Raw genomic sequence first — 20,235 nt, forward strand, 5'->3', positions numbered from 1 at the left:
AGCAAAATATGACTGTTGCCTAAGTAACTCAATATAAGTTCTCTGTGCTTTCTTTTTCAGAAGATTAATTATGTACATATGCATGTAATTATTTATATATAATATGTGTGTATATGTATATAATACATATTATATATGTTAAACATATATAATCTACATTTTATAAATATAAAATAAATATTATATATAATAATACATATCATTATTTATTTGGAACATGGGAAAAAGGAAACTATCATTAATTGTATAGTGAGTTTTGTGAGGGAGGTGGCTCAGACCATAAAGGGGAATTAGATTCTGGGTCCTCTGGAGCAGGCGGCTGAGCCCTTAAGAGGAGATGAAAGTAGGGGAGGAAGGAAGGATGGAGCATTTATACCAGTTAAGGATCAAAAGTAATCTTCACAGAACTAATAGTTGGTGAGGGTTTCTTTTTCTTCTCTCAACCCTGGACAGTTATTTGCATTCTGATATGACAAAGCCAATTCCCTGCCGCAACTGAGAAGATGTAAAATGTCCCAGGAATTCATGAGCACACCGTCTCTCCTCCTGTGTCCCTAGGATATCTCCACAGTGGATGACACCCTCCCCATGTCTTTACGCAGCTGGGTCTTGTGCTTCCTGGGCATCGTCAGCACCCTGGTCATGATCTGCCTGGCCACTCCCATCTTCGTCGTTGTCATCATCCCTCTTGGCATCATTTATGTGTCTGTTCAGGTAGGTTTGGAAATGGCTAGGTTTCTCTTCTTCTCTACTCATAAAAGCTTAAGTTCTTCTCTTGTGTTTATGGCTAGTCACTCCCCACCCCTCCAGCATCTTTGTCATTGAGTCAGATATTAACATACCATCTTCACAATGGTGAGGTTCTAGAAGAGCTGTGCTAAGGCTGCTTCCTTGGTTGGCTTAGGTTGATCTACTTGGAGATATCCCTCAGCAGGAGCCCAAGCTCTTCACTTCAGGGCAGTTCTCCTTTCACTGGGGTGTCTGCGGTGGGGCGGTGAGTGGGGCGGGGTGGGGGTTCAGGCTCAATTCCAGTGTGGTCTTGAGGGCACAAGCAGTTTGATAGCCAAGCCTCACGGAAAACTAGAGCAAGTAGAAAGGGCTCCGTGCCTGTAATAAGGGGAGGGAATGAGGTGAAGGACGCTGTAGAGAGAATTCTTGTCCCAGCAGCTACATTTGGGATAAATTGATCACCTTGAGAAACCAATCCTGAAGCCCTTCAGTGAAGGGCAGCCTTGTAGCTGTGGCAAGTTTACACTGCTGGGCTTTGTGTTGAGTTCCTCAGGTACATTGTCATCTCTGTTAGTAACAAACCGACAAATAAGAGGCAGGATATTTGAGGAAACGTCCACATATAACATTTTGAATTCTGACTCTCCCATGCCTGGCTCTTCCCTAATTTCAACAAATCCTCTGGGTTTCCCTGGTGGCTCAGAAAAGAATTCACCTACAATGCAGGAGACCCAGGTTCAATCCCTGGGTTGGATCCCCTGGAGAAGGGAATGGCTATCTTGCCTGGAAAATTCCGTGGACAGAGGAGCCTGGCAGGCTACAGTCCATGGGGTCACAGAGAGTCAGACATGACTGAAGCGACTTAGCATGCATGCATCAGCATACCTTTCTTGAGCCACTTATTGCCCATCTCTCCTTTCCAAACCCCTTGTTCCCCAGCTGCATTTATCCCTTTAGAGACCATTTTTCTCACTACGGTCATTTAGAAATATGTGCAAAAAATAAATAAATAAATAAATAAATAAATAAATATGTGCAGATTCTTGGGAGCATATGGATTAGGCTGACAAAACTCCTGGGAATATTCCAGCCTCTAGGGCTGCGGCATAGTGTCTTGCTTTCATGCTCCCCTGTTCCCCACCAACCCCAGATCCTCTCATCGTCCTCTTTCTCTGAGCCTCTCTCATCTCTCCCTAGTGAGAGACCAGATCACAGCTGCCTCTGGCCTCAAAGTAATGACTGTTGGTCACAGCCACGAGGGAAGAGCTAACAGCTCACGTGACGTGGTCGTGTGACAGTCTTCTCTTTTCCGGGTCCAGGTATTTTATGTGGCTACTTCCCGCCAGTTGAGGCGACTGGACTCTGTCACCAGGTCCCCGATCTATTCCCACTTCAGCGAGACTGTGTCAGGCTTGTCTGTGATCCGTGCCTTTGAGCACCAGCAGCGATTTCTAAAGCAAAGTGAGGCAGCGATTGACAACAACCAGAAATGTGTCTTTTCTTGGATTACCTCCAACAGGTGAGGCTGCCCCCAGATATTCACCCGGATATGTGTGCTTTGGAGTTCTGCGCATTTGACATTAGCTGTGGGAGGGTAGGCGTGGCCCGAAATGTGAAATTCGCTCTGGCCAAACACGCCTATCATGTGAGAAGAGAGGAGAAAGCCTGAGCTTCGGAGTCAGACTGGTCCCTGTATCTGCTCTGCTACTTCCCAAGCTGGGGGAATTGTCTTGACCCCTCAGGAAAATCTCTTTTTTTGTTGTTTTTACAATGGCTGGAACACAACCTGTCTCATGGGCTTATGGAGGAAGTCACATGACGCTGCTCAGCGTTTTGTAACACAGATTCTGTCCAAGTGCTGGGGGGAACCAGACACTCTGTTTGCTTCCCTGAGAGTGGATGTGTGGTTGTCCATAGGCAGGACAGTTTCTGTAGGTGGGAAAGAAGCAGAAGTTGGAGGGAGGGGAGCTGGAAAATTTTAGGTAAAATCAGTAATGACAGAAATGAAAAACTCAGATCCTGTGAGATGAATCCAAAAAGGCTGAGCAGTCTTGGTTCCTCCAGCTTCATTAGACCTTGGCGTGTCCTTGGAGGAGGAAGATCTTTTTCAGGAAATGAAAGCTCTTGAGTGGTTTCTACACTGTCTTGCACTGTGAAGGCGGGGCTAATGCTGCTTAGTATTATTTGGAACGTGAAACAGTCAGAAATTTGATTGTGAAGATATTTTATATCTTAGATACTTTCCAAGAAGGAAAGAGTCATTTTTCTGTTGGATGTCCCTTGTAAAATATGTATCATATTTATTTGTAGATATGCTAGAATTATTTGTATAAATTTAGGTAAGCACATTTTACTGGGAAAGTCAGTTTTTATAAATTACATCAATCTATATACTATTTCAGAGAAGGCAGTGGCAACCCACTCCAGTACTCTTGCCTGGAAAATCCTATGAATGGAGGAGCCTGGTGGGCTGCAGTCCGTGAGGTCGCTAAGAGCTGGACACGACTGAGCGACTTCACTTTCACTTTCATACATTGGAGAAGGAAATGGCAACCCACTCCAGTGTTCTTGCCTGGAGAATCCCAGGGATGGGAGAGCCTGGTGGGCTGCTGTCTATGGGGTCTCACAGAGTTGGACACGACTGAAGCGACTTAGCAGCAGTAGCAGCAGCATATACTATTCAGTTCTCTACCAAGCCCGACATATCTCTCTGTTATCAGCTCATACCTAACTTCTCTCCACCTCCTATTTTTTCTCCATCTTTTTAAAATCATGAAATCAGACAGGGTACATTGAACTTTCCTGTGGTGACTTCTTTCTTACCTTACATATGAATTCTTTATCCCATTGTTTACCATGCCTAATCAAAAGAACTCATTTGGAACATTTTTTAAAATGCAGATTCCTAAAAGTCATTTCCTGAATCTCCTGGGGAAGAGTCCATGAATTTTTCGCACAAATTTGTGTATTTTTAACAATTGCCACCCGATGATTGCTATGATTTGGCAAGTTTGGGAGGATTCCCTTAGTTTAGCAAACTATAGGATTCCCTTAGTTTAGCAAACTCCTCCAGTATCTTTAAAAATGCAATTTATTTTCCAAAATCTAAAATTTAAAAGACTTTAAAAAAACATGGCACAGTTAAACTGAAGCACCTCCTAAGAAGACAGTCCTACCAACTCAAGCCCTGTCAGAATGCTCTGGGAACCCCGTGCTTGCTGGGTAAGGTTAGGAAGGTCACACCTCTCAGTGACACCTCTTTCTCTGGTTCTGTTGCCCTCCAGGTGGCTTGCAGTTCGTCTGGAGCTGATCGGGAACCTGATTGTCTTCTTTGCATCCTTGATGATGGTTATTTATAGACATAACCTAAATGGGGACACTGTGGGCTTTGTTCTGTCCAATGCACTTAATGTGAGTCTGGTTGGGAGTTTGGTTGAATTAATGCATTATTCTTAAATGCATGGTATATCCTAGACTAATTTAAGAATTAGTCTAGGGTATACCATGGAGTCCATGCTCTGGATTCCTTTTTAGATCCAGATAGACCAGGAGAGACTGAGGTTCAAACCCTGTCTCCATCTCTTACTAATTGTGTAATCCATGAACATGCTCCTTAACCTTTCTAAGTAGATGCCAATGTCATCTGGGAAGTTGGATATATATTTTGTTGCCCTGGGGAGTTAGGAAAGCAATCTCATGTGATTCAATCTAATAGTTTCCCATCTCTTTGCCTCTTTACTTGATTATAGTCAAAAGAAAAAATTACTATTTCTTTTATAATATAGCAGTAACCAGAAAGTCTTTTGAACAATCACTTCTACGTTTATTTTGTTAAATCACAGAATAATTGGAGTTCACGTTAATGAAGAATATAGAGTCTAATAGAACTATATAATGCATCCCCCACTTGACTAAGGGGTAAATATCAGACATTATTTCTTACCACCTAAGACAGAGACTGGTACCACAGTAAAAGTTTAATGAGTAATACTCATTTAATGAGTCATTTGGCCATCTTTTGCGGAAACTTTCTGAACTAATATTTGGGGGGTCTGCATAGCCACCAGCAGGCTATGGTGCTGTTTTCAGTTGGAGTCCATAAGACCCAAAGGTGATCATGGTGGGAAAGGACTTGTCATTCACCAGAATCACTGGTTCCTTGTGCCACTGCCCTGTCATCCCCTCAATTCTAGGCTTATTAACCTAGAACAGACAGGGCAAGGAGTTGGAGAACTTTAGACTGAATCAAAAGAACATCATTCAGATATCAGCAGTTCATGTGGTCCAAGCGGTTGCCCTTAGTCCCCAGCCTCCTGAGCTTTCCCTGTCTCTACCTACCATGTGCTCAACAAAGATTCCTGAGAGTATGTGCCAGGCCTATGTTTTTGCCTGTAAGAAGACTGCATCTGAGAAGCTTGCCTCTGAGAGACCCACAGATGCCCAGGACTCTGGCCCAGGTCATGACAGCCATCTTCCTGTTGGTTAGATTTATCTCGGTAAAGGCAGGAAGGCACTTGAGTTTACTGGGGTAACAGAGGACAGGGGTCCACGTGGATGTCCCACCTTGAGGGTTGGCTTCTCAACTGAGCTGTTGTTAATTGAGAGCAGAGAAAGGCAGCAGCTTTTTAGAAGGCGTGTTCCTACCCCACGTCTTTCCTTATGCTTTCCCCATTGGAATGCTACCCCTAAACTCTAATGACTTACAGGTGGGAGAGCCAAGTTCGAGTGCCACTCTACTAACAGCCAGCCTATCCAGCCTCAGTTCTGGCGCCAGGCCGCTCCAAGCCCCTGGTGTCTTTCCTGCGAGCACCGCAGAGTAGAGCACTCCGTTGTCCTCCCCCCATTCGATGCACTGGCCTCATTCCCTCCTCCACCGAGGTGTGGATTCTCTTCTCCTCCTTGCTGTCTTGCAGAGCCCAGCTTAGTACTAGGTACCGAGGAGGCACTAGATTGACCTTGCGGTCTGACTAGCTGGGTTGGTTTGAGCCTCAGATGATCATCATCTGGTTTCTCTGTAGATCACACAAACCCTGAACTGGCTAGTGAGGATGACGTCAGAAATAGAGACCAACATTGTGGCTGTTGAGCGAATAACTGAGTACATAAACGTGGAAAACGAGGTAAGGAGGAGTCAGAGGAACCCAGGGACAAGGCCAAAAAAAAAAAAAAGCTGATGCTTTGAGAATGCAGCTTCACTTTATCTAGAGACTTCACACAGGGTCATAAAGGTTCTCTGGAAGTTTCCCTTGCTCTGACAGAAAGGACCTAATTTTTTCAAACCTAGAATAGGTAATGGTTTGGGAGAAGTCGGGTCTTGGGATTGCATCAAGTTAAATGGTGGCTTCATTTTCAGAGCAACCTCGTAGCATAGGGTTTCTTTAATTGAATAAGGTAAAAACCTTTTCAGCCATCCTGGTGGCTCAGATGGTAAAGAATCTGCCTGCAATGTGGGAGACCTGGGTTAGATCCATGGGTCGGGAAGGTCCCCTGAAGAAGGAAATGGCTGGAAGAACCAGTCCAGTTCAGTCTGTTCAAAGCAGATGCTCATAAGTGGCTGGGACACTGCTGCTTGCTCTGTTCTGTGACATGAATCCTAGGGGGATTGTTGAGTGAGTTGTCACCACGTAAAGCACTTTTCTTCCTGTCTCCTGGCCAGGCACCATGGGTGACTGATAAGAGGCCTCCAGAAGGTTGGCCCAGCAAAGGGGAGATCCAGTTTAGCAATTACGAAGTACGGTATCGACCTGAGCTGGATCTGGTACTGAGAGGGATCACCTGTGACATTAAGAGCGCAGAGAAGGTAGGTGGAGCTGAAGGAAGGCCTGGGTGAGTCCCGGTGGACATAGAAAACCATTTCTTCATTCAGTTGAAGAAGGTGGGAACACTTCCGATGCCCTGAGGTGTACGGACACAGTGCCACCACTAGAGGGCAGGATATCCACACAGGATCAAACAGTCTTACTAAGCTTCTAAGGGCTTTCTTGCTCAGCCCTCCCCTGCCTCCCAGCCGGCATCCTCTCCTCCTGTGGCAGCTGGGCTTATTTCCCATTAGCCTCAAGGCTTACAGAGGGGAAATCAGGAAGCACAGACCTGGGGAGGGAACTGGTGGAACGCCAGTGTGGAGGTTGTCCCTGCAGAGAGAGTGGGCTGGTTCTCCTTCTGGTGAGCAAAGTCCTAGTATAGTGTTCGTGTTCTCTGAGGACTTGGGGTCTGACACAGGGCCCAAAAACTGTCTGGGCAACAGTGCTTAGGTCTGTGACGTGCTTAGGTCCACATTCTCAGACCTGATGGTAGGCCCAGTCCTTCCCTTCTCCTCGTGTCTAAACAAGGTTCTTAAAAGTCTATTAATTTCCAGGAATAATTGTAACAACAGATGTGTACATTTCCAGTAGTCAATGTAGCCGTCAGCCAGCTACAAGTCAGGGGGTAGGGTGGGAAGGCCATCCTTTTCTGACATCTAGGCACTTTTTTTTTCCCCCACCAAAACCACAATCAGTCTAACATCTTAAGAGATGCAGTGAGTATGAGTATGGAAACTCACTCACAAGTGAGTTTCCACTTCTGAGTATGAATGCCCCAGGCTAAATTGTTGTCCCCAAGAATTACATGATGAACTAACATGCAAAAAACTGTATTTACAGATTGGCGTGGTAGGCCGGACGGGAGCTGGGAAATCGTCCCTGACAAACTGCCTCTTCAGAATCCTAGAGGCCGCAGGAGGCCAGATCACTATTGATGGGGTAGACATTGCTTCCATTGGGCTCCACGACCTCCGAGAGAAACTGACCATCATCCCCCAGGTAAACTCTAGGACGTACTCATATGCAGCTGGTTCCCCAGGAAACATGGGAATCATCTTCTTGATGTATGTTCATTTAGCAGTGTCATTTCTGTCGTCTACCTGGGATACCTAAGCTAGTTCCCTAAAATACACTGCTTCCAGAACTTAACAAAAAGAAGTTTTGCATTTGGGGGGTAATATCCCAGGGACAGGGGAGCCTGGTGGGCTGCCATCTATGGGGTCGCACAGAGTCGGACACAACTGAAGCGACTTAGCTTAGCTCTCCTTGTGTGACTCAGTATCTAAACAGTAGGTGGCAGCATCACAACAGAAATCAAGTGGAGCAGATGATTATCTGTAGCTCATCATGGTTCGCAGGACCTTTGCAATCAGCATTAGCAGTTTTGCCACTGAAGCTTGAAAACATTAAGCTTTATTCTCTGCATCTGATGTGGTTACAAGAGAGGGGACGGAATCTGCAGCAATTTTTTGCCAGTAAGTGGAACAGTTAGTGTATCAGCAAGAAAGTCTTCCCAACAGCTTTGCTCTCTGGACCCTTCCAAACAAGAATGCCTTGCAGGCTCTGGGTGTGTGGTCCTCATCAGAACCTGTCTGCCTCTGCTCGCTGCAGCCAAGTTTGGGGGCGGTTTTGGTTGGTCTGGTGTTTCCTCCCTTTGTTACACTTTTCTGCAGCCTCTTCAAGAGCATAAGAAATTCTTTTTCTGTGACTGCAATACCCTTTCCTGTGCATGCCCTAATTCCCTCCACCTTATTCACACCATGAGTTTTCAATCTGTGTGTGGAAAGGGTGGGATATTTCTCTCATCTTTTTGAGAAATGCTGAGGCAAACTTGGAGATCTATAAATGAATTTCAGAATGAAAACAAAACCAAGGACTCCACTTCTTTTCAAATAAATATTTTATTTATTCGTCTGTACCAGGTCTTAGCTGCAGTACTCAAGATCTTTGATCTTTGTTGCAGCATGGGGGATCTAGTTCCCTGACCAGGGATCAAACCCAGGCTGTCCTGCATTGGGATCGCAGTCTTAGCCAGTGGACCACCAGGGACATCCCCCAAGGACTCTCCTTAATGCTGTGTTTAGCTCAAAGCTGTCATCGGGAAAATCGTGCAGAACCTTGACCACTAACCAGCTTTCCATCTGAGACCAGTCCTGCCTGCTTTCTTGGCCACAAAGACCTGGTTCTTTTTCTGACACTGGCCCCAGTAACTGCCTGGTCCCTTGACTTGCAGGACCCCATCCTGTTCTCTGGGAGCCTGAGGATGAATCTGGACCCCTTCAACAACTACTCGGATGAGGAGATTTGGAAGGCCTTGGAGCTCTCTCACCTCAAATCTTTCGTGGCTGGCCTGCAAGCTGGGTTGTCCTACGAAGTGACAGAGGGTGGTGACAACCTGAGGTAAGGGTTCATAACCCACTGTTCCCACAGGCTGTGGAGGTGGCAAGGGGACCACTCCTTTTGTTGCTCATTCTTGGTGGCACCTGGCAAAGAATTTTCACTCTCCACGTCTAATTCCTAGTGTATAAAAGGAACCTGTTGTGAAGATTAAAACAGAAGTGAATATGCTTGAAAACCTTTGTTAATAAACAAACCCTCATGAGATACTACAAATGTGAGTTTGCGGATCCCGCCCTTGTGCGGGTTCTCAGGTGCACTCAGGCTGAAAACAATCCCCGATGCCTGGTCCAGCCCCAGAGAGTCTGATGTAAGTGGTGTGAGGCACTGCTGGAGGTGTGAGTTCTAAAGGATGCCCAGAAGCCCTGATCTAAGGGGCACCTGGATGATGGAGACATGGAGTCTGCAGGGTCCTTGTAACCATAACCCAGCACCAAGATTCTTTCGGCTTCACAATTCTTTTTTACCATTTCAAAGCTTTTCTTCACATGTTGACACTTCACAGTTCCTGTTGGCTAACAAGCTGACCTGGCATTTCCCCTTTGACAACCTGTTTTTTTCCCTCTACAAACTGGTGGTCAGTTCTCAGCCAGAGCCAGCAGCTCAAGGGTGGGTCTTCCTGCAGTCCCTGCGTGGTGAGCAGGGCTTAGCCCATTAGCAGCTGAAGCTCAAAAGAGAAGGGAAGGCTCAGAAGCTTGGTTAATGGACCTGCCACTCTGGCCTCACTTGGGAGCTTGTTGTAAACGCACAATTTCAGACTCTGGACCTACTACCTGGAATCGCCCCTGTAGCAAGTCCTGGGTGATCTGTGTGCACACTAGAGCAGGGGAAGCAATGATGAGCAGGTTGAGCTCTTAGTAGGCAGCACGCTAGCATCACTAGGCAAAGTCCCATGCCCAGGCTGTACCCCAGACCAGTGGGACCAGGGCCCCTGGTGATTCCAGTGTGCAGCCCCAGGGAACCCCTGTGAGCCCTGGTGGAGAACACCCTATGTTTGTTCTCCTTCAGCCACAGATCTGGAAACTAGCAGAACTGAGGTAGGTCTTCAGGCCTATTAAAAATGTTGTTCAAACATTCAGTCAACAAATATATATTGAGCATCTACTGGAAAGACAGAGGAAAATGCCATAGACATACCCATGCCCTCCTAGAACTCACGTGCGATGGGAAAGACAGACATTAGACAGGCAAATTCTGCACAATAAATGCCTGAGGTGTGCAGGGCTGTGGGGGCCGATCTGGCAGGATCTGACAGGGCCCAAGAACAGAATCATACCACCCTTCTTGGACCATGCTGAGACATATGGCCTTACCCATGCCTTAATTTCAGATCTGGGGTAGCGGGTGTTGAAACTTAAAATCCTTTGATCAGAAACTAGAGATCAGCTTGGAGATCAAGCTGTCCACAGCTAAAAGCCAAACTGATGCCTCAGCAGCAGCCTGTTAAGCCCAAGTGAACCAGGCAGGATTTGGGGAAGTTAAGTAAACAGTTTTGCAGTATCTGTGTCCTTGCATTACAGAGAAAAACTGGAAGTTCATCTTGGGTGACTTCTCATCTCCTGCAGAAACTTTCTTGCAAGGAATTACAGAACTTTGGTCTAGCCACCCTCTGTTTAATATGTTCCCTAATGGCCACGGCGGGAAAGAACAATTAGCAAATTCCCGAATATTTCCTCCACATCATTTCCCAAAGCTTCTTTATGTAAGTAAGAGGTCCAGCCTTCATTACTGGCTTTTAGCAAATTACGGCTATTTGCATCTCGCAGGCATATTCGAATTCCACATACACTGCATCTCACACCAAGACACCATCGTGTTCATTAGATGTTCATTAGCAATGATCTCCAATCAAGGCAGAAGGCCCCAAACAAATAATTAGACTTGAGGCTAGAATTACACATTAAAATAAGGAATGGATTTACTACACTAAGAAATGCCACTGGGGCATTCTTGTGTGGTATCATCCTATAGTAATAATGTCAGGTCAAATACTGCTGAAGCAAGCTTGGTGACAGCCATCTTATTTTGAAATTGTTGCTGGTGTACTGAGATATCACTGTAGCTAAATGCAGGGTACTAGTCCTGGGCTAGTGTTTTCCAAACTTGTTAAACGTGAAAGTCTCCTGGGGTGTATTCAAAATACATGTTCAAAATCGTGCACTTTGCAGAGATGTGGGTGGACCCAGAGACTGTCATACAGAATGAAGTCGGCACAAAACCTATCACTTCTATGTGGAAGCTAGAAAAATAAGACAGATGAACTTATTTGCAAAGCAGAAAGAGAGACAGATGTAGAGGATGGACGATTGGATATGAGGGGGAGAAGAGGAGGCGGCATAAATTTGGAGATCGGGATTGACATATATATATACTGCTGCTGCTGCTAAGTCGCTTCAGTCGTGTCTGACCCTGTGCGACCCCATAGATGGCAGCCCACTATGCTCCGCCATCCCTGGGATTTTCCAGGCAAGAACGCTGGAGTGGGTTGCCATTTCCTTCTCCAATGCATGAAAGTGAAAAGTGAAAGTGAAGTCGCTCAGTCGTGTTCGACTCTTTGTGACACCATGGACTGCAGCCCACCAGGCTCCTCCATCCATGGGATTTTCCAGGCAAGAAGTACTGGAGTGGGGTGCCATTGTCTTCTCCATATATAAAATAGCTAATGAGAACCTACTGTACAGCACAGGTTTGTGAGGACCTAAATGGGAAGAAAATCCAAGGCAGAGGGGATATATGTATATGTCTAGCTGATTCACGATGCTGTATAGCAGAAACGAATACAACATTGTAAGCAACTATACTCCAACAAAATTTTTAAAAATATATATTCCTAGGCTCCTCCCCATTCTCAAAATGGGGACCAGAAGTATGAATTTTTCAATTAAGTACCTGTGGTGAGCCTTCTAATTAATTAAAGGTTTGGAAAACACTGCTCTTGGCAACAATGAACAGCTAGTTGAGAGGGTAACAGGCAGGAAGGCCAGGGGTCTCCAAACGGAGGATATGGCCTGCAAGTGTCAGACATTTTTCTCTCTCTTAAGCACCAGGAGGAAACAAACTAGCGGTATTTTTTCCTTCTCTATACAAATTTAAAAGGAGGTTTCTCTCAAAACACTGTGTTGCCATAATGACACCTGGTTTCACCTGAAGTTAACTGTTCTCAAACCTAGAGATAACCAATGCCTTTTTCTTATGGAAATGTTTGTCTTAAGCTATGCTAATGTACTATGCATTTACCTCAAACTCTGTCTTCAAGCTGGTTCCACCTCTTGGCTCTGAACCTACTTGACAAACCAGTATGTTATACTCCGATATTGTTCCTCTAATCTATGTAAATGATTTGTATGGTGATCTGCCCTTCTTCAAGATTCAAGTTAATCACTTTATGGCCCAGGATGAACCATTTGGTGCCAAGATTACCCCAAAATGCATCTTATGGGTGAGGGGCCTGGTGCCAGTCTGAGTTTTAAGACATTCCTTTCATTAACAGACTGCTAGTGACTATATAACATCCAGCTGAAGACTAGCAGGGGGGCACTCTTTCTGCCCCCTTCTGATGCCTATGTCAGAAGCTTTCTCTATCTCCTTTATACTTTAATAAAACTTTATTACACAAAAGCTCTGAGTGATCAGGCCTCGTCTCTGGCCCCAGATTGAATTCTTCTCCTTCAGGGCCAAGAATCCTGGCATCGTGATTCAACAACAACCTTTCATAGTGGAAAAGGGTAAGGCATTCTAACGGAATAGAGGTGTGTGGGTTTTGAAAGTCTGATCTGGAATGTGAAATGTACCCTCTCAGACCCTCAAACCTGGTTACTCCTTGGTCCTTAGGGGCTAATGCTGGATTTCTTCCATTGCTGCAGCATAGGGCAAAGGCAGCTGCTGTGCCTGGCCAGGGCTCTGCTTCGGAAATCCAAGATTCTGATCATGGACGAGGCCACTGCTGCGGTGGATCTAGAGACAGATCAGCTCATCCAGACAACCATCCAGACTGAGTTCTCCCACTGCACAACCATCACCATTGCCCACCGGCTGCACACCATCATGGACAGTGACAAGTGAGTAAGGAGACAGCCTCAGAGCCTGGCTTAACCCTTGGTCAACAGTGATAGCATCAGTTGTGAGATATCTTAACAGAAGGCTTAACCACCAGCATTTTACTGTGAAGAAACAGAGGCTGAGAGATTTCAAGTAATTTGCCCAAAATTATACACCAGGCCGGCGGGGTTAAGGGAACCGTCTTGAAGGTAAAACAGGACAGTGTGTGTAACTATAAGCCAAGTATGGGCGGTGGAGGCCCAAGCCAGCAGTGGCGGATGTTGATCCGGAGACCTTTTGGACTATATAGGGTCTCAGCTCCTCCCCGGTAAACAAGCTTCCCATTCCTTCTATCTCCGATGATTGAAAATGGGGATAATGTCAGTGATATGGAAATTAGAATAGACTCCCTTTTTAAATCAATGTGTTGGTGATGGACAGGGAGGCCTTGCCTGCTGCTGTCCATGGAGTCACAGAGTCGGACATGACTGAGCGACTGAACTGAACTGATGCTTAAACAATCTGTAGCCTTACAAAAAGAAAAAAGGTGACATGAATAGACACACTGCATCTATTCCTATACTGTTTTGTTCGGTGTTCCACATAGAATCCATCTGTGCTGACGCAGATGGCTGTGGTTCACCCTTGCTCCTTTGTAGCCTGGAATGAATGAACATACTGCTACCGAACTGGCCACCCTAACCTGTGCTCGTGCCCTAGTCCACAGACTCCTCGTCCTGGCCAAGGAGGTTCTTTCTCTGCTCAGATTCCCAGTCAGTAACAAAAGTGATGCTAAGGCTGAAACAGCATAAGCTTTATTCGATAGCCAAAGAATGGAGACGTGGAAATTAGTTGGCAAATTAACTTTCTCAACCCCCCAAAGGACACCAATTACATAGGGTATTTGAGGTAGAAAGGGAAAGAATCAGAAAGAGTGGGAGGAATATTCATGATTTATCTGAGACCAAGGCTGTAGTTTGGAGCCAAACTAATGCAACCCGCCTTTTCAGTCCTTTCTGGTTGTTGTCATAGCAACTGTCCTTCTCAGGTGCTGGTAGGTATATAATTTAGCATATGCTAATTCAAACCAGTCAGCCAGTAAAGGGAATCAACCCTGAATATTCATTGGAAGGACTGATGCTGAAGCTCCAATACTTTGGCCACCTGATGTAAACAGCCAACTCGCTGGGAAAAGCTGAGGGCAAAAGAAGTGGGCAGCAGAGGAGGAGATGGTTAGATAGCATTACAAACTCAATGGGCATGAATCTGAGCAAACTCCAGGAGACAGTGAAGAAGGAGGAAGCCTGGCATGCTGCAGTCAGCCCACTGGCTTCCAAAGAGTTGGACATGACTTAGCAACTGAGCAACAACAATACTATATTACAGTGAGCACATAATGAGACCCAAGGTCTACTGGAAATCAAATCTTTCACCTCCTTAGGTCTAGTTGGTTCTAACCAGTTCTTGTTTTTCTCTTCGCAGTGTCCTCCTGAAACTTAGATAAGAGCAATTGGTTTCTATTCAAGGGAGGGGAGGGGTATGATTCTGGGGCAACCACTTTGGTAACAATACCATGACTTACTAAGTCCTGGTTATTCTTAAAAATGCCAAGGTTTGAGACGCTGCTTTCTAAGACTTTCTTTTCTGTTTCAGGGTAATGGTCCTAGACAGTGGGAAGATTGTCGAGTATGACAGCCCTGAAGAACTGCTGAGAAACCCTGGCCCCTTTTATTTTATGGCCCAAGAAGCTGGCATTGAAAATACGAACAGTACATCGTTCTGAGGGCAAGTCTTATGGGTTAGAGGACTATTTAGAGCATTTATTTTTTGTGAAGCATATCATACATATAAAAGTGTGTGCTAAATGTATGTTTTAAAGAAGGATCGTAAGTGAGCACCTACATCCTTACTAAGATTAAAAAAAAAAAATAGTATTACTAGCAACATCAGAAACCCCCCAATGATTCCACTTTGATCATTCCTCCTTGCTACCCACCCACTCTTCTCCAGAGAAACCACCATCTGAATTTTGTGATAATTATTCCTTTGCTTTTCATTTTGATCTTACCATTTTCCTTAAACATATATTTTTTAAAAAAACTTAATGTGAATGGCCTGACTCACACTGCATGTATTCTTGCTTCTTTTGTTCAATATTATATTTGAGATTCATCCATGTCCAAGCACGTAGTGAGGCTGCTTCATTCTCACTGCTCTGGAGTACAGCAGTATGTGAAACAGGCCTCAGTTTATCCAAGTTAGGTTCGTCAGCAGTGGGGTGATTTCCAAGGTTTGTTGTTTTTCCTGTTATGAACAGTACTGCTGTGAGCATTCTGGTACACAACTCCTAAGACACGTGTAAGAGTTAGGCAGAACGTATAGCAACGGGAGGTATGCATAGGTTTAAATGCATATAGTAGGTAATGCCAATTTAAAACTTTTTTCCCCCCAACCTGATGAGTGTGAATTGGTATCTCCTTGAGGTTTTTAAATGTATATTTTCCTGGTTACTACTGAGGTTTCCATATGTGGTGTCTGCTGGTTCTTGTGCATAGTGCTTTATCTTCTTGGACGCCTTGTGAACGTTTAAACTGCTCGATCTCCTAAGCATTTTTAAAAAAACTCAAGTATAGTTGATTTGCAATATTGTGTTAGCATTTTACCCGTGGACACGCTTTGAGGCCTGAATTGGATCTGAGCTCTCTTAAGAGGAACTGTGAACGTTTTTGCCTGCCACCTGGGGGCATTACCCAGAAACAATTTGAGTTAAATACTCCAAGAGGTTTCCAAACATGGTTGGTGGGACTTCAGACCACAATCCTGTGTGAGAGCCAGCTTGCACAACAGTCGAGGTCTCCAGGTTTCAGAAGTCACTGGGAGCCTTGACACATGACCCTCCTTCTCCTTCCAGGCTTTTTTTGTGTCACATTATTTTGGGTTCAACATATTCCTTACCTCCATTTCAGCGATGCAGTTTTGGAAGAGTTTTATTCATTCATCAATGTAGCCATTTGTTGACTGAGATGCTCAGAGACTTACACTTCCTAAACGAGGTACTTGGACGACTGTGAGGCAGGATTAGGAAGAGACTTCTTACTACTGTTTGCTGCTCCCATCAGCATCGCTCTAGCAATGCTCGTTTCCCCACAGCAGCAGTTTTTCTAACACTCATAAAACCGGGGTGGTCGTGACAGCACCCGCCAAGCAGCGCCCCCTTCTGGGAAGTCTGTGTTTCAGTCTCAGTGCCTCCAACCTCTGCCTTTTTGTTCCCACGGGACTATGGGTTCTGCTTTTGCATTTGCTAGCTCTCTGGCCCTTTCTCCAGTGCCTATTTACTGATTCTTCATGTTGTTCTGTGAACCTATGATTTCCGTCTCTTCCCTAACCAAATGGGTAGAACCTTGGAGATAATGCAGTCCAAGTCTCTTATTCTTCAGCTAGGCACCAGACTGAGAGTGGTTATATGAGATCCACAATCAAAACTTGTTTATGGCAGAGGCAGGACCAGAAACCAAACTCCTGATTTGATCTAATGATTCCTTTTTCTCCGCTAACAGGAGAGGGTTTTTCATCTACCTTCTCCTGTGGATGCATATACAAGAGAGGGGAAGCGCTCTTTTTTCTCAGTCATGCTGACTCAGACTCAGTGAAGGTGGTGGGAACCAGAGCAGCCTGGATCCAAACCTTTGGTGATGACTCCTCCCCTCCAAATCTTCTGTTAGCCTAGGACTCCGTAACCCAGTCCGCACTCTGGACCCACCTACCATGATCACTCATTCCTACTTGCCTCCTGAAGTCCTCTTTTTTGCTTGCCCTTGAAGCATTAAGATGTCCCTGGTTTTGTCCTTGACCCGCCTCCCCCAGTTCCTCTTCTCTCCGTAATTGATTTCATACACTCTGTGGTTTCAACTTCTACGCATACTCGTTTCTAGCCTCTCTTGCTCCAGTGTTGAGATTCATATATTCCGTTGCCTCTGGCACTATCACCTGGATATCCTTCAGGCATCTGACAGGCGAATCACCCTACTCTGACAGATGCTCTTCTTCCTCTGTACTTTCTAACTCCAGTGCTGACACCACTGTCCTCTTGGTCCTACAAAATGAAAACCTGTGTAGCACTCTCGGGCTTTCTTTCCGGATCAGTCGGCCACCAGGTCCTTCCAGTTGCACCCCTGTTGCTCTTGCCATGGTTCAGATTCTCCTCGCTGGGCTAAGGGCAGAGGCATCCTTGCCTCCAGGGCTGTTTTCCTCAGATACACCCAGCCACAGCTACCAGAGTGATCTATTATGAAAAACTGACCAGGCTACTCCTCTGCTTAAACCCTTCATTCAATAGCAACCAGAATAAAGTTAAAATCGCCTTGTATGGAATAACAAAGCTAACATCCAATCCAATCTCATGTTAAGCTCCAGTGACATTAAAACACATTTAGGATCCGCTCGCACCCCCCGACCCCCCGACACACACAGACAACTACTAGCCTTTTCCTTTTCTATCCCCTCTGCTTGGAATCCCATGATTACCTCTAACTCACTAAGACCCAGTAAGAAGTCATCTCCTGAGAGCCTTCCCTGATTCCGTTCTCCGCTCAACCCCAGGGCTAGCTTCAGCACTGCAGTGGATTTTCAATCTGCGGGGCAGCTCTGCATCTGAAAGTCAGTTCCCCATGGGCTCCTCCAACTTAAGATTCTGCGTGGGAGCTCAGGGTACGGCCCTGTGCTGAGCTTCCACTAATCTGATACACCTGTGCCAGATGTTGATTCAGGTGCTGGAGACACAGAGTGGGGGAATCTCTCCTGGCAAAAGTAACAGGCACTGTTGTCATTCGGGGTAGCAGTGGTGGTGACTACAGCTGGGCGCAGTGATGCTGTGGGACAGTGAGCACCATCCCTGGCTTCGAGGATTCAAATTGGCTTTCTTAACCTCCCAGAGGGCCAGTGAGCTACGTACTATCATTTGAAAACTTCCTTTCTGCTTAAGTGAACGAGTTGGGGGGCTGTTGTTTACAACTAAATAATGCTCCCCAGCACACTTAATTTGCTTTTACTGAACTTATTATTTTGTTAGATAATTTTCTGTTTGCATTTCTCTACTCAGCTGTGAGCCTCTTGAAACAAACAATTTCTTACTGTTTTGTATCTCCAGTGGCTGGAATATAGTAGGTCCTCACTTTTTCTTTTTTTTTGGAAAATCAAAAAATTATAAAGATTTTCAAAAAAATCTTTATAAAAATATAGCAACAGGGTTGATGCACACTGGTGGACTTTAAAAATTAGCAAACGATATTACACAAACACTGATGATCCCTAAACTGCTACAACTTAGATTTAGTTAGCAAAAACCATATTCAACTATCAATGTGGATTTATGTTTTCCACATAGATTAGATACTAAACTGGCTTTTGGAAAGGTTTCATGGTGTTTGAAGACTAGACAAAAGTTGTAAAAATGCAGGAAAGAATTGGGTTGTAAGAACACTCCATTTTCATAGTATTCCTTTTTACTTTGTATGCAAGTAATTCGTTATGCTATAGAATTTAACTGTTTCAGTATAAAAAGCAACTGCTTAGGAAAGAAATAGAAAAAAGGGGAAAAAAAAAGAAAAGAGTATACAGTATTTCTTTCAAGACTACTTTGGTTCTCATTCTACTTTGAATGAAGAATAGTTTTCCTTTCTTCAACTCTAAGTCAAGCCCTTGGTTGACCCACTGGTAGGTAGTGTCCTGAATGGACAGTCACCTTGGTCCTCGCCATGATAGCCACCTGGCCATTCTGCCTGATGACTGCTGATTTCAGATCCACTTGTCCTCTGGATGTCAGGTTCCACCGGAGCAGCAGTCTTTGGAACATTTATCTGTTGCTCAAGTCCACAGCCACTTGCTCCTCTTTGGGGAACAACCTTATTGGTATCCATCTATAAAGACTGTCAAGGTATCTTCTGGTTGTACCCCTGGTGCTTGGTGCTAACACCCTTGACTGCTGGCACCCAGCAGCAGGTCACTGTGATTTGGTTTGTCAGGGTTTACATTCTGGCATCATAAAGATGCCTCCTGGTTCCATAAACATCTGCTGGGCTGATCCATCTATTAGTTCCAATCTGTAAACAATTCCACTTTGGCTAGCTTTTCATTTTCCTTCATTAAAACGTCTAAAGTTTTCTGCATACTTGGCTGTAGTGTTAATGGGCTGAACAGAATCCTTTTGTTTTACTGGAACCTAGAGTTAGGGGTATGGCACAAGGGCCAAATTAGGCCTGCTATTTTTATAAATAAAGTTTTTGCAACACAACCATACTTGTTTCTGTATTTTTTTTTTTTTCTGTATTTTCTATACCTGCTTTGACAGTGAAGTTGTGAAACTCTCTGGCCTAAAAAGCCTGAAGTACTTACTATCTGGCCTTTTATGGAAAAGGTTTGCAAATTCCTGCTCTAGAATCAAGTGTAGTCTGGACTGGATCATGTTTCCACTCTCAGATAATTTGCCTCCAAAATGTCATGTGGCTCCATACCTGCAGCAGATAGAATGGTCCCCGAAGATGTCCATGACTGAATCTTCAAAACCTTAAGGATTTACCTAACACAACTAAAGGGACTTCACAGATGTGATTAAGGATAATAAGATGGCAGATTGTCCGGTGAGCCCAGTTATAAGAATCCTTGTAAGAGAATGAAGATGATGTGATGACAGGAACAGAGACGCTGGAAGATGGTGTGCCACTGGCTTTGAAGATGGAGAAAAAGACCATAAGAAGCCAAGAAACATAGGTAGTTTCTAGAAGTTGGGAAAAGGCAAGAAAACAGATTTCCCCCTGAAGACTCCATAAATAATGAGCCCTACCAACCTTGACTTTGGCCCAATGAAACGGATTTCAAATTTCAGACCTCCAGAAACAACAATAAATTTGTTTTACGCTACTAAAGTAGTGGTAATTTGCTCAAGCAGCAATATGAAGCTAATACAGTAAGTCCAAGTAGCTCCGATAAAATTGCTAATATTCTATAACTGAAGTCAGTTTAATAATTCATTGACCTTCACTGAATCCCACTGTAGTGTGAATTTGTAGGGGATTATGTCATCTTTAAAGTCCAGTGAGGGACTTCCCTGGTGGTCCAAGGAACCGGTCCCTTGGTGAAGATTCTGTGTTCCCAGTACAGGAGGGCTGAATTTGATTCCCGGTCAGAGAGCTAAACCCCACACACCGCAACGAAGAGTTTGCATGCTGCAACTAAAGATCAAAGATCCCACATGCCACAACTGAGACCTGGCACA

At 44.8% G+C, this 20,235-nt stretch overlaps 1 protein-coding gene across 1 annotated transcript in view; it reads left to right on the plus strand.

Annotated features, from left to right (window-relative positions):
- Nucleotides 1-19,254, plus strand: part of ABCC2 (ATP binding cassette subfamily C member 2) — a 76,972-nt gene extending 57,718 nt beyond the window's left edge. The window contains exons 24-32 of the mRNA XM_069567183.1: nt 559-714; nt 2,049-2,248; nt 4,014-4,140; nt 5,748-5,849; nt 6,386-6,529; nt 7,371-7,529; nt 8,764-8,930; nt 12,791-12,985; nt 14,619-19,254. Of these exons, the coding sequence (XP_069423284.1) occupies nt 559-714; nt 2,049-2,248; nt 4,014-4,140; nt 5,748-5,849; nt 6,386-6,529; nt 7,371-7,529; nt 8,764-8,930; nt 12,791-12,985; nt 14,619-14,748 (1,380 nt within the window). The 3' untranslated portion in view covers nt 14,749-19,254. The remainder of the gene's footprint in view (nt 1-558; nt 715-2,048; nt 2,249-4,013; nt 4,141-5,747; nt 5,850-6,385; nt 6,530-7,370; nt 7,530-8,763; nt 8,931-12,790; nt 12,986-14,618) is intronic.
- Nucleotides 19,255-20,235: the final 981 nt, after the last annotated feature.

This window comes from Ovis canadensis, chromosome 22, assembly GCF_042477335.2.
Source record: "Ovis canadensis isolate MfBH-ARS-UI-01 breed Bighorn chromosome 22, ARS-UI_OviCan_v2, whole genome shotgun sequence".
NCBI classification, from domain to species: domain Eukaryota; kingdom Metazoa; phylum Chordata; class Mammalia; order Artiodactyla; family Bovidae; genus Ovis; species Ovis canadensis.